This window comes from Mobula birostris, chromosome 20 (genome assembly GCF_030028105.1).
Source record: "Mobula birostris isolate sMobBir1 chromosome 20, sMobBir1.hap1, whole genome shotgun sequence".
NCBI classification, from domain to species: domain Eukaryota; kingdom Metazoa; phylum Chordata; class Chondrichthyes; order Myliobatiformes; family Myliobatidae; genus Mobula; species Mobula birostris.
This window is the reverse complement of record NC_092389.1, coordinates 1183347-1198460: the sequence shown is the minus strand read 5'-3', so window position 1 is coordinate 1198460 and position 15114 is coordinate 1183347. Positions and strand designations below refer to the sequence as shown.

At 44.7% G+C, this 15114-nt stretch overlaps 1 protein-coding gene across 8 annotated transcripts in view; it reads right to left on the bottom strand.

Annotated features, from left to right (window-relative positions):
- Positions 1 to 15114, bottom strand: part of LOC140212725 (proprotein convertase subtilisin/kexin type 7-like) — a 316994-nt gene that overhangs the window by 75979 nt on the left and 225901 nt on the right. For all 8 annotated transcript variants that reach the window (XM_072283841.1, XM_072283845.1, XM_072283842.1 and 5 more), the window contains 2 exons: positions 14610 to 14714; positions 11622 to 11724 (listed from right to left, as the gene is read on the bottom strand). In XM_072283841.1, the coding sequence (XP_072139942.1) occupies positions 11622 to 11724; positions 14610 to 14714 (208 nt within the window). The remainder of the gene's footprint in view (positions 1 to 11621; positions 11725 to 14609; positions 14715 to 15114) is intronic.

The following is a 15114-nucleotide window of genomic DNA, read 5'->3' as shown; positions in this document are numbered from 1 at the left end:
TGAGACTGGAGAAAAAAATGATGAGAAGTCAGAGAAAGGGGTGGCGGGAGGGGAGGGAGAAACACAAGGTGATAGGCGAAACTAGGAGGGAGTGGGAGGGATGAAGTAAAAAGCTGGGAAGTTAATTGGTGGAAGAGATACAGGGCTGGAGAGGGAGGAATCTGACAGGAGAGAACAGAAGGCCATGAAAGAAAGAAAACGGAGAGGACCACCAGAGGGAGGCAATGGCAGGTAAGGAGATAAGGTGAGAGAGGGCAAAGGAAAAGGAGATGGAGAATGGCGAGGGTGGGGGGGCATTACCAGAAGTTCAAGAAATCGATGTTCATGCCACCAGGTTGGAGGCTACCCAGATGGAATACAAGGTGTTGTTCCTCCAACCTGAGTGTGACCTCATCGCGACAGTAGAGGTGGCCACGGACTGACACATTGGAATGGGAATGGGAAGTGGAATTAAAATGGGTGGCCACTGGGAGATCCTGCTTTCTCTGGCGGATAGAGCGTAGGTGCTCGGTGAAGTGGTCCCCCAATCGATGTTGGGTCTCACTGATATACAGAAGGCTACACCAGGAGCAACTGACCCAGTATATCACCCCAACGGACTCACAGGTGAAGTGTCGCTTCATCTGGAAGGACTGTTTGGGCCCTGAATGGTAGTGAGGGAGGAGGTGTAGCACTTGTTCTGCTTGCAATGATAAGTGGCAGGAGGGAGATCGGTGGGGAGGGATGAATTGACAAGGGAGCCGCGTAGGAAGCAATCCCTGTGGAAAGCAAAAAGTGGGGGGGGGGCGGGAGGGAAAGATGTGCTTGGTGGTGGGATGTCGTTGGAGATGGCAGGGGTTGCAGAGAATTATGTGTTGGACGCGGAGGCTGGTGGGGTGGTTGGTGAGGACAAGAGGAACCCTATCCCTGGTAGGGTGGCGGGAGGATTGGGTAAGAGTAGACGTGTGTGAAACGGAAGAGGTGTGGTTGAGCGTAACATTGTTGGTGTCGGAAGGGAAGCCCCTTTCTTTGAAAAAGCAGGACATCTCCTTTGCTCTGGAATGAAAAGCCTCATCCTGAGAGTAGATGCAGTGGAGATGGAGGAATTCAGAGAAGGGGATGGCATTTTTACAAGTAATAACGTGGGAGGAGGTATAGTTCATATAGTTGTGAGAGTCTGTCAGTTAGTGATAGACATCGGTAGGTAAGCTGTTTCCAGAAATAGAGACAGTGAGATCGAGGAAGGGGAAGGAAGTGTCAGAAATGGACCAGGTCAATTTGAGGGCAGGGTAGAAGTTGGAGGCAAAGTGAATGAAGTCGACGAGTCAGAATCTTCAAAAACTGTTTACCAGTATCCTTGGCAGCAAGACCCAAGTCCTGACATCAGCAGCAATCAAGAAATAAATTAACTTTCTTCTGAAACTGTGCATTAACAGAGCTGACTTAAACGCCAAGAAGTCGTGACAGGAAAGAACATTCAGACTCTCACATTAAATCAGCGTTTGCAGTTCCAAAAAACGCACACATTTTAGAGGCCACACCTTCTGTACCGGATGTTAATGACACTGGGCAAGTCTCCATCGGCTCTGGGCATTGAGGAGGTAAGCAGCAGACTTTTACCGGGTTGTGTTACAGAACACTACAGCACAGTACAGGCCCTTTGGCCCATGATGTGTGCCTGACCTTATAACCTACTCTATAAGATCAGTCTAGCCTGTCCCTCCCACATAGCCCTCCATTTTCCTTTCATCCATGTACCTACCTAGGAGCTTCTTAAATGTTTCTTAAATCTACCACCACCTTGTGCAACATGTTCCACACACCCACCATAGGCATCCGTTAGTCTCGTGAGAGCATGGATTTGCGCCTTGGAAGGTTTCCAGGGCGCAGGCCTGGGCAAGGTTGTGTGGAAGACTGGCAGTTGCCCATGCTGCATGTCTCCCCTCTCCACGAGACCAATGTTGTCCAAGGGAAGGGCACTCAAGCTGATACAGCTTGTCACCAGTGCCGTCGCAGAGCAATGTGTGATTAAGTGCCTTGCTCAAGAACACAACACGCTGCCTCGGCTGGGGCTCGAACTAGCGACCTTCAGATCGCTAGTCCAATGCCTTAACCACTTGGCCACGCACCAACACCACACATCCACCACTCTTTGTGTAAAAAACAGACCTTTGACCTCCACTCTATACTTTCCTCCAATATTATGCCTCCTCACCTTACCCATTTCAATCCTGGCCTATCCTCTTGATCTATGCCTTTTATCATCTCGCTCAACTTGTCCTCATAAGACATGCTCTCTAATCCAGGCAGCATCCTGGTAAATCTCCTCCGCACCCTCTCAAAATCTTTTGGAACATTTGGAAAGTCAAACCAGCTTACAGCTTATACTATGATAGGTTGAGCGAGCCAGGGTTTTTCTCTTTGAAGTGAAGGAGGATGCGAGGTGACTTGATAGAGGTGTACAAGATGATAAGAGGCAGACAAGAGTGGACAGCCAGAGACTTTTCCCAGAGTAGAACTGGCTAAAACTAGGGGGAAATAACTCTGGGGTGATGGGAGGAAAGGGAAGGGTGGAAGTCAAAGGTCTGTTTTATACACAAAGTGTTGGGTGAGCAGAATGCCCTGCTAGTGGTGGTGATAGAAGATGATACATTAGGAGCATTTAAAAAACACAGGTGACAGAAAAATGAAGGGTTATGTGGGAGGAGAGGATTAGATTGATCTTGGAGTGGGTTAAAAGGTCAGCACAACATTGTGGGCTGAAGGGCCTGAACTGTTCTATATTCTATGACCGGTAGAGCACCAGCAAGTGTCATGGTACAGGGACCCCAGGAGAACAAGTGCATAATTTGTTGAAAGTGGCATCATAGGTGGACAAGGTGGTGAAAAAGATATTTAGCACACCAGCCTACATCAGGCCGGGCACGGAGTATAGGAGTTGGAAGATCATGTGTCAGTTCTATGAAGTGAGGCCGTACTCGGAGTATTTGATAAAGTTTTGGTCACCCTGTTATAGTAAAGACGAGGTTAAACTGGAAATAGTACAGGAAAGATTTACGAGGATGTTGCCGGGACTAGAGGGCCTACAGGAGAGGCTTGCCAGGCTTGGCCTCTATTCACTGGAATGCAGGAGAATGAGGGGCAGCCTTAAAAAAGTGTTCAAAAATTATAACATAAGGTGGATGGTGAAAATCTTTTCCCCAGGATAGGGGAGTCCGCAACTAGGGAGCCAAGGTTCAGGGTGAGGGGGAAAGATTTGAGTGGGACCCAAGGGGCAACGTTTTCACACAGATAAGACCATAAGACATAGGAGCAGAGTGAGGCCATTCAGCCCATCGAGTCCATTCCACCATTTCATCATGGGTGATCCCAGATCCCATTCACCCCATACCCCTGCCCTCTCACCATATCCCTTGATGTCCCAACCAGTCAGGAATCTATCAACTTCTGCTTTAAATATACGCATGGAATTGGCCTCCACCGCAGCCTGTGGCAGAGAATTCCACAGATTCACAGGATCAGAATTATTATCACCGGCATGTGTCGTGAAATTTGTTAACTTGTCACCATTCTTTGGCAAAAAAAAAAATCCTCCTTACTTCTGTTCTAAAAGATCGCCTCTCAAATTTGAGCCTGTGCCTTCTATTTCAATGAGATCCCCACGCATTCTTCCAAATTAGACCATAAGACACAGGAGCAGAATTCGGCCATCTGGTCCATCGAGTCTGCTCCACCATTCAATCATGGCTGATCCTTTTTTCTATCTCCTCCTCAATTCCAGTGAGTACAGGCTGAAAGCTGCCAGACACTCCTCATATGTTAACCCCTTCATTCCCGGAATCATCCTCGTGAACTTCCTCTGGACTCTCTCCAATGACAACACATCTTTTCTGAGATATGGGGCCCAAAACTGTTGACAATACTCCAAGTGCAGCCTGACGAATGTCTTCGAAAGCTTTAACATTATCTCCTTCCTTTTATATTCTATTCCCCTTGAAATAAATGCCAACATTGCATTTGCCTTCTTTACCACAGACTCAACCTGTGAATTAACCTTCTGGGAGTCTTGCATGAGGACTCCTAAGTCCCTCTGCACCTCTGATGTTTGAACCTTCTCCCCATTTAGATAATAGTCTGCACTATTGTTCCATTTACCAAAATGCATTATCATACATTTCCAAACACTGTAATCCATCTGCCACTTTTTTGCCCATTCTTTCAATTTGTCTAGGTCCTGCTGCAATCGCATTGCTTCCTCAGTACTACCTACCCCTCCACCTATCTTCATATCATCCGCAAACTTTGCCACAAAACCACCAATTCCATTATCCAGCAGTCACTGGCAGCCAACCAGAAAAGGCCCCCTTCATTCCCACTCACTGCCCCCTGCCTGTCAGCCATTCCTCTATCCATGCCAGTATCTTTCCTGTAACACCATAGAATTTTATCTTGTTAAGTAGCCTCATGTGTAGCACCTTATCAAATGCCTTCTGAAAATACAAGTAAATGACATCTACAGTCTCTTCTTTGTCCACCCTGCTTCTTACTGCCTTGAAGAAGTAACATTTGTCAGGCAAGATTTCCCTTTACAGAAACCATGCTGATTTTGACTTATTTTATCATTAGTCTCTAAGTACCCTGAAACTTCATCGTTAACAATAGGCTCCAACACTTTCCCAACTACTGAGGTTAGGCTAACTGGCCTATAATTTCCTTTCTTTTGCCTGCCTCCCTTCTTAAAGAGTGGAGTGATATTTGCAATTTTCCAGTCCTCCAGGTCTGTGCCAGAATCAAGTGATTCTTGAAAGATCATGACCAATGCATCTGTTATCTCTTCAGCAACCTCTCTCAGCACTCTGGGATGTAGTCCATCTGGTCCAGGTGACTTATCCACCTTAAGACCTCTCAGTTTGCCTCGCACTTTTTCCTTTGTAATAGCAATGGCACTCACTCCTGCTCCCTGACACTCACGGATCTCTGGCATAGTGCTTGTGTCTTCCACAGTGAAGACGGATGCCAAGTACCCATTAACTTCATCTGCCATTTGTATGTCCCCCATCACTACCTCACCAGCATCATTTTCCAGTGGTCCAATATCAACTCTCACCTCCCTTTTATTCTTTATATACTGAAAAAACTTCTGGTATACTGCTTTATATTATAGGCCAGTTTGCCCTCATATTTCATCTCTTCTCTTATAGCTTCTTTAGTTGCCTTTTGTTGGATTTTCAAAACTTCCCAATCACTTTTGGTACAATATATGCCCTCTTCTTGGCTTTTATGCAGTCCTTAACTTTCCTTGTCAGCCACAGTTGCTTAGCCCTGCCATTTGCGAACAACTTCTTCTGTAGGATATATCTATCCGGCACCTTGTGAACTATTCCCAGAAACTTCAACCACCTCTGATCTGACGTCATCCCCTGGGCAAGCTCCCCTCTCACGCCTCTGTAATTCCCTTTAAATTCCCTTTATTCCATTGGGATATTGATACATGTAATTTATGCTTCTCCCTCTCAAATTGCAGAATGCATTGAATCATATTATGATCACTGCCTCCTAGGGGTTCCTTTATGTAAAGCTGACTAATAAAATCTGGGTTATTACACAACACTCAATCTAAGATAGCTTTTCCCCGAGTAGGCTCAAGCACAAGCTGCTCTAAAAAGCCATCCCGTAGGCATTCAACAAATTCCCTCTCCTGCAAAATGACACCAGCCTGGTTTTTCCCAATCTCCTTGCATACTGAAGACCCCATTACAATTGTGACATTACTCTTATTACATGCCCTTTCCAGATCCCTTTCCGATCTCAATCCCACATCTTGGCTACTATTTGGAGGCCTATATATATATATGCTTCTCGTAATGGTTTTTTCACCCATGCAGTTTCTGAACTCCACCCACAAAGGTTCAACATTCTCAGACCCTATGTTACCTCTTTCTAAAGATGTAATTCCATCTTTTACCAACAGAGACACATCACTGTCTATGCCTTCCTGCCTGTCCTTTCAATACATAGTCTATCCTTTGATGTTAAACTCCCAACTATGGCCTTCTTTCAGCCACGACTCAGTGATGCCCACAACGTCATACCGACCAACCTCTAATTGCACCACAAATTCATCCACCTTATTCCGAATGCTAAACACATTTAAATACAACATCTTCAGTCCTGCATTCTTCACCCTTATGAATTTTGCCTCTGTGGTACAATCGAACTCTCTGCTCTGTCTGCATTTATACTCAGTCATTGGCTTGTCCTTCCTTACATTCATGTTATACCCATCATCTACTTGTAAACCTGCTGGCTCATCCTCAGCTCTATCACACTGGTTCCCATCCCCCTGTCATGTTAGTTTAAACCACTCCCAACAGCTCTAGCAAACCTGCCCGCAAGGATATTGGTCCCTCTCAGATTCAAGTGCAACCCATCCCTTTTGTACAGGTCACACTTGTCCCAGAAGAGGTCCCAATGATCCAGAAATCTGAATCCCTGCCCTCCGCTCCAATTCTTCAGCCACACATTTATCTGCCACCTCATTCTATTCCTATCCTCACTGTCGCGTGGCACAGGCAGCAATCCTGAGATTACTACCCCTGAGATCCTGCTTTTCAGCTTCTTTTCCAAATCCCTGTATTCTTTTTTCAGGACCTCCTCCCTTTTTCTACCTGTGTCGTTGGCACCAATATGTACCACAACCTCTGGCTGCTCACCCTCTCTTCAGGATATTGTGGACATGTCCAGAAACATCACGGACCCAGGTATCTGGGAGGCAAACTATCATCCATGTTTCCTTTTCACGTTCCCACACCAGAGATGGGAATGAGTAGATGGAATGAGCTGCCAGAGGAAGTGGTTGAGGCAGGTACAATAGGGTCATTCAAGTAGCACTGGAGTGGAGCTTAGAGCCGTATGGGCTGTAGGCAGGGGCTATTTGGGTGGGACAATGAAATAGAGGAAAGGGGGTGGTTTATGGAGGAAATTCCAAAGCTTTATGTCTTGACAGATGCAAGCTGGTGATCAACGTAGACGGATTTAGCTTCAAGAAGAGTAAGAGCCCAGAATGAGAGGAGGGTGTTGATCTTGGGTTGGGGCACTGGGGAGAATTACAGAAAGAGGAAGAAGCGAGACCATGGAGGCTCCAAGTTCAAAGTAAATTTATCATCAAAGTATGTACTCTACCTGGTACCTTGAGATTCATTTTCTTGCAGGCATTCACAAGGTAAAAAAAGAAATGCAACAGAACTTTACGAAAAAAACTACGCATTAACAAAGACTGACAAACAACCAATATGCAAAAGAAGACATACTGTGCAAGTAAAAACAAGATCCTGAGAACGTGAGCTTTTTTAATCACGAGCTTGAGAATTTTAAAATCAATCTATCACCTACCCAGGTATGGGAAACAATAGAAAATAAGGAGGCACATCGGGGGAAAGAAAATGTAAAAATAAGAGGTTGAAGTGCAGAGGCAGTATGAGGTGAAGTGAGAGTGAAAATCGGGAGGGTACGTGTGCAAATGAGCGAGTGTGAGATGAAGTGAGAGTGAAAATCGGGAGGGTACATGTGCAAATGAGCGAGTGTGAGAATATGTGAGTGTGAGAGCACAATAGGTACAAGGACACACAGCAATGTTTAAACAAAAACAGGAAGAAGGCGGCATATGTTATCAGCTGTCTGTTAAATCAATTCTTAATTGCTGGGCATAAAGTCTACTGATTTAAAAACTGAAAAGATGTTCTCAGGTGCTAAATAATGCCTGATGTTAAACGAACCCATGTGCCTAAGTAACTAACAACCCTTACAAATTGTTACAAAAACACTGCTGCCGTTCGCATGATGATAAAATGATGAACTAACTTTTATGATTCATACTCGCAAACTACCTTTCATCAACTCATTCAGGGGGATGGAAAGCCACAGATTCAACGATGACACAGAGATGGGTGGACACTGTAGCTGTGTAGATGGAAGCAATTAATTGGAAAGAGGTAATAGTTGCATAAATAGCTGTATTTCTAAGTCCGGAAGTATGAAATCATACTCTGAACAGAAAAAGAGTGGAACAAAGCATATTCTAAATGAACAGAGCCTATTGCACATGAATCAGTAAAATGTCCTGGAAAAGATAAAGATTAAAGGTAATAAAGATTAATTTTTTTTGTCACACATACATCAAAACATACAGTTAAATGTGTCATTTGCGTCAGCAACCAACACAGTCTGAGAAAGTGCTGGGGCAGCCCATAAGTGTCACCACACATCTGGCACTAACATAGCGTGCCCACAATTTACTTACTAATCCCAATACACACGTCTTCAAAATGTGGCAGAAAGTCAGAGGAAATCCACATACAAACTCCTCACAGACAGCAGCGGGAATTGAACATGAGACAGAATCAAAGTGATCGCTACGCTCCTGTACCACAGAACATAGTCTAAATTATTGACAAATAGATGGCCTTATATCTAGAGTATGTAACAGATAGGTTAGACAATGCATGAACCACACCACAGAAAGCATGACTGTTCTTAGTGGAACAGCAATATTAGAATGACAGCTGAGTACCAAGGATTAAATTGTAATGAGAGGATATACCCAGTAGCCACTTTATGAGGTGCCTCCTATACCTGATAAAGTGGCCACTGAGTGCATGTTTGTGGTCTTCTGCTGCTTCAAGGTTTGATGTGATGTACATTCGGAGATGCCTTTCTGCACACCACTGTTGTAACATGTGGTTATTTGAGTTACTGTCACCTTCCTGTCAGCTTGAACCAGTCTGGCCATTCTCCTCTGACCTCTCTCATTAAAAAGGCATTTTCACCCACACAACTGTCAACCACTGGATATTTTTGTTTTTTGTACCATTCTAAGTAGACATTACATAACGGCGGGAGGGGAAGATGGCAGCACACTGCGCATGCGCAGCTCTCCAGTGAAAAATGATATCATATCCGTTAAATAGGGGCCGTGGACAATTCTGATTTGATGGAGAAGGGACGTGAAAGCACAGAGGAACATCTGGAGAAATTTCTGAAATGCCCGTTCGCTGCTGTTGTTACTACATGATCAGGAATCTTTCTGAGGATAGGCCTCAAAATCCCCGGCCTTGCCTGTTTTTGGCGACCGAGAAGGAGGTCGAATCGCTCGGACAGAAATGGCACTCAGTACTCGGTGTCAGAGAGCCGATCAGAGCTTGAAATTTTTGGATGACTCAGAGTTGGATTGTGGTCGGCATGGCAGGGAGAGTTTTTCTTCCTTCTCCCGTCTGCATGAGATGTGGGACATTTGAGAAACTTTGAACTTTACTGTGCTCACGGACTTCTTCATCAAGTTATGGTATTGTTGCACTGTTGTAACTATATGTTATAATTATGTGGTTTTGTCAGTTTTTTCAGTCTTGGTCTGTCCTGTGTTTTGGAATATCACACCGAAGGAAATAATGTATCATTTCTTAATGCATGCATTACTAAATGAGAATAAAAGAGGACTACGTGGCTTCATAATCATATAAACATTAGAAACTGTTGTGTGTGAAAATCCCAGGAAATCAGCAGTTTCTGAGATACTCAAACCATCCTGTCCGGCACCAACAATGAGTCCATGGTCAAAGTCACTTAGATCACATCTCTGTACCTCTTCCTAGAGATGCTGCCTGGCCTGCTGCGTTCACCAGCAACCTTTATGTCACATTTCTTCTAGATTTCTTCTACATTTCTAGATCACATTTCTTCCCCATCCTGATGTTTGGTCTGAACAACAACTGAACCTCTTGACCATGTCTGCATGCTTTTATGCATTGAGTTGCTGTCACGTGATTGGCTGATTATATATTTGCATTAATAAGCAGGAGTACAGGTGTACCTAATAAAGTGGCCATTGAATGTATATAAACTAGAACACAAAGGCAGAGTACTGAGAATACTGACAGATCAAAACAAAAAGAAACAGCGATATTCTGTTGGCCAGGCGGCATCATTCGAGAACATTTCAGGTCAATGATGTAGTTTTGAAGAAACATCGTTGTCCCTAACTTGCTCTGTCTGTCTGTGTCTCTCTATCAATCTACTTAGAGATATAGAATGGTAACAGGTCCCTCTGATCTAATGAGCGCGCACCAACCAATTACACCCAAGTGACCAATTATCTTACTAACCAGTATGTCTTTAGACTGTGGGAGGAAACTGGAGCACCTGGAGGAAATGCATGCCGGCACAGGGAGAATGTACAAACTCCTTACAGGCAGTGGTACTGTAACAGTGTTACACTAACTGCTATGCTACTGTGTCGCCCTATATATCCTCTTCTGAATACTTTCAGCCATTCCACAAAACGTAGTCAAGTTTTGAAATTATTAGGGGTAAACAGGGTGAATATATTCCTGTTGTTTGGAGCATTGTCTAAATATTAAAACCAGGATTATCAGAAGTGCAGTTAAGAAACCCTTATGGACAGAGAAGATCTGAAAATTGTCAATTTTAATGCTGAGAGTAACAGTCCTGTTACCTCAGATTTTAAGGGATATGGAAGAAAGGCCCCATGTGGAGATTGGTCACAGGTCAGCCATGATCTCATTGAATGGTAGAACAGGTTTGAGGGGCTAAATGGTCTCATCCTTCTCCTTTGTTCCAAATACATTGCACAGCAGCACTTACCTTAAGAATGCAGACTGCAAGACAGGTTTTTCTGAAGTATTCCCAGACATTATATGATGTTAATTAAGATCGCTTTATTAAATGCACACCACTTAAAGCTTCCAAACTCAACTGTCAACAAGTCAAAAAGGACACGATGGGCGGAACAGCCTCCTTCTGTGCCTCAGCATTCTTTGACACTTCGAGACCCAGATGGGTGGTTGTTTGTGTGTAGTGTTTCATTGATTCTATTTTATTTCTATGTTCTACTGTAAATGCCAACAAGAATATAAATCTCAAGGCAGTGAATGGTGTCATATACATATTTTTACTTTGGACTTTACTTCCTGAACAACCTGGAGCTTATGGATTGCAGAGGTGAGTAAGGAGAAGAATCGAGATGGTGATGCTAGCTTTGAAGTGATTCACTGTTGTCAGTTTCTGAACACCCCAACGCTGTACCATTGAGAGCATACTCACCAACTGCATCTCAGTGTGGTATGGCAATTGTCCCATATCGAGCCACAAAGCACTCCAGCGTGTGGTGAAAACTGCCCAGTGGATTATCGGCACCCAATTGCCCACCATTGAGAACACCTACCATAAACGCTGCCTGGGCAGGGTGACAAGCCTTATCAAGGATGCATCTCACCCTAACCATGGACTTTTTACTCTCCACCCATCCGGTAGGCGCTACAGGAGCCTCTGCTCCCGCACCAGCAGGCACAGGAAGTGCTTCTTCCCTGAGGCTGTGACCCTGCTGAACCTCACATCACAGCGCTAAGCAGTATTACACCCATATTGCACTGTCTCAGTACTTTTATATTTGTGTGCTGTAGCACTTACTTTTTATTCGCAGTTATTTTGTAAATAACATTATTCTTTGCATTTCTGGTCAAATGTTAACTGCGTTTTATTGGCTTTGTATCTGTACTTGGTACAATGACAATAAAGTTGAATCTAATCTAATCTAATCTATTTAACAAATGCAGAAGCTCATTACGTACCGTTCCATGTGATCTCCAGCTTGTGAGGGTGAAGGGGGATGAGCTTTCCCTCTTTCTCAACAGGACTGGCGTAAGAGCTGAGGAATGGCACTGACTCCCAGATCTGGAGTGGAACAAGACAAATAACCAGCTCATCACCAAGCACAGGCTTTCACATTAATGGTTCTGAAGAAAACAGCTTTACTCAAGATATCTTGAAAGCAAATAGCAAAACCAGTGGGGTTAAACAACAGATCCTATAAAAGTTAGAGAGCATGGTACAAATGCGCATTTACACAGGTACACACACCCACACACGGACTTAAGTCATACCCATACACAGATGTACATATACACATTAACATCTGTGTACATGCAGACAAGAACAGATAGAACACTACAGCACACTACAGATCCGTCAGCCCATGATGTTGTGTTGACCTTTTAACCTACTCTGAGATCAATCTAACCCTTCCCTCCCACATGGCCCTCCATTTGTCTATCATCTATGTGCCCATCTAAGAGTCTCTTACATGTCCCTAATGTCTGTGCCTCTAACACCACCCTGGGCAAAGACACACAGAGTCAGACAAGCACAGGAGAAGGCCTTTTGTTCCACGTTGTTGTGCTCAACTAATGGCAGCTAAACCCTTCGGCTTGCACAAAGTCCATAGCCCTCCATTCTCTGCAAATTTATAAGAAGCTCTGACAGTTCACGGACTAATGCACATACATGCGGAAGCATGTAGGGAAACTCATACATGGGTGCACGCACACACACACACACACACACACACACACACAGGTATAAGAAAGCACCTCATTCACAGGTACGTTTGAAATTGAAACTTGATGATTGAAAAGGTGAATTAAATGTTAATCTTGTAGTTTACATCTTCTCTTTGACTGGAGTTCAGTTAGACCACCTCCCTCCCCCTGTGGTCTCGGCTGCTCGCCGTCTCTTCACCTCTCACCTGCCAGCTTGCACCCCTTCACCTTCTTCTTCTGGCATCTTCCTTTCCAGTCCTGATGAAGGGTCTCGGCCCAAAACATTGACAGTTTATTCCTTTCCACAGACGCTGACTGACCTTTTGAGTTTCTCCAGCACATTGTGTATGCGTTACTAAAGCTTTTCGCTATACCTTGGTACACATGACACTAATAAACCAATCATCAATGGCTCAGCATCCATAGATCCCTGGGTAAGAGGTTTCATCAGAAAATGGAGCTCTCCTTATCTCTGCCTGGAATAAACCCTGAGGAAGCGAAGATCAGCACTGGCTGCCAATTTGCTTTTCAATTCCCCCCACCATCCGCCCAAGGGCAATTAAGAGACGAACCAACAGAAAAAGCTCTTCAGGAAGTTGGCTCCAAGGCACCACTGAATAAGGAAGTGTGAGGAAATAAAGTTGTTAGAAGCAGCAAACCCATTGAGCCCAGGATGTGCTGGCGTCCTTGCTTGGATATCAGAGAAAACAGAATAGGAACACGAGTTGGTCATGTGACCTTTGAATTCCTCCCATATGATTTGATCTTGATTTTCCTGCCCTGATGCCCACAATCCCCAATTCCTCTGCAGTTCAAAGATCTTCCTCAGTCTTGAATATACTTAACAACTCAAGCATCCTCATAGTATGATCATCCCTTGTAATTCTGCATGGGTAATTGGTTTACTATGCTCACATTTACTGAGATACAGTGAGAAGCTTGAATTTGCATGCCATCCAGACAGATTAAACCAAACATAAATACACTGAGGTAGAACAAAGGGAAAGCAATAGCAGATTTACAGTTAAAGAGTGAGTGTAGTGCAGAGTGCAGAGTGCAAATGAAGTGCAAAAGCCATGACAAGATAGGTCAAGAGGTCACAATTTCATCCTTATTATTTAAGAGGTCAGTTCAGAAGTCTTGAACAGCAAGACAGAGAGGGCTGTACAGATGTGCAGTGGAGAGCATTCTGACAGGATGCACCGCTGCCAGGTATCGAGGGTCCAATGGACAGGATAGAAAGAGGCTGTAGACAGTTGTAGACTCAGTTAGCTCCAGAGCCGGCACAACCCTCGCCACCATCGACGACTTCAAATAGTGGTGCCTCAAGATGGTGCTGTCCACCATCAAGGAGTTTCACAATCTGGGATATGCTCTTTTCTAATCACCAACATAAAAGAGGAGATACAGGAGTTCTGACGTGGCTTACCTGACGCTCTGTCCCTGTGACACTGTTTACCTGACGCTCTGTCCCTGTGACACTGTTTACCTGACACTCTGTGTCTGTGATGCTGTTTATCTGATGCTGTGTCCCTGTAACGCTGTTTATTGCATCTGTGAGACTGTTCACCTGAGGATCTGTCCGTCTGACGCTCTGTCCCTGTGACACTGTTTACCTGACGCTCTGTCCCTGTGACACTGTTTACCTGACACTCTGTGTCTGTGATGCTGTTTATCTGATGCTGTGTCCCTGTAACGCTGTTTATTGCATCTGTGAGACTGTTCACCTGAGGATCTGTCCGTCTGACGCTCTGTCCCTGTGACACTGTTTACCTGACGCTCTGTCCCTGTGACACTGTTTACCTGACACTCTGTGTCTGTGATGCTGTTTATCTGATGCTGTGTCCCTGTAACGCTGTTTATTGCGTCTGTGAGACTGTTCACCTGAGGATCTGTCCGTCTGACGCTCTGTCCCTGTGACACTGTTTACCTGACGCTCTGTCCCTGTGACACTGTTTACCTGACACTCTGTGTCTGTGATGCTGTTTATCTGATGCTGTGTCCCTGTAACGCTGTTTATTGCGTCTGTGAGACTGTTCACCTGAGGATCTGTCCGTCTGACGCTCTGTCCCTGTGACACTGTTTACCTGACGCTCTGTCCCTGTGATGATGCTGCGATTAAGTTTTTGTAATTGTACATGTATTTATGCTTTTGACAATAAGTTGAAATTTTGCTTTGAATTTTCTTGACCCTGACTGAGACCATCCACTGGATATCACCTTAGTGCCATTAATACACACCTTTGCTACATTCACCATGCGCCAGGCATTGAGCAGTCCAAATCCATGCTGGTGACTGTGGCTGAATCCAGCTTCATTTACTTCCCATCTCGCGACAAGGTCAAACTGAAGGAAAAGTAAAACCTCAATTAAAAGAATGCATTCACACGTGGACTTGTGGTGTCTCCTCCACAGCCTTTGAAAAACTTAGCACGACCTTCCCAACGTTTAGAAAATCCTTTACCTTTCCTGACTGTCTGCAGAAAAGTGGTGGATACAGCCCAGAGTCTATCGAATGTGGCAGATGCAGTCTGGCCCAGTCCATCACAGGCAAACCCCTCCCCACCATTGAGCTCATTTACATGGAGTCTTGCCACAAGCCAGCACCAGCCATCATCAAAGACCCCACCATTCAGACTCTTCTTGCTTCTACCATCAGGCAAGAGGTACAGGAGCCTTTGGTCCCACATCACCAGGTTCAGGAACAGCTTTTACCCTTTAAACATCAGGCTCTTGAACCAGTGTA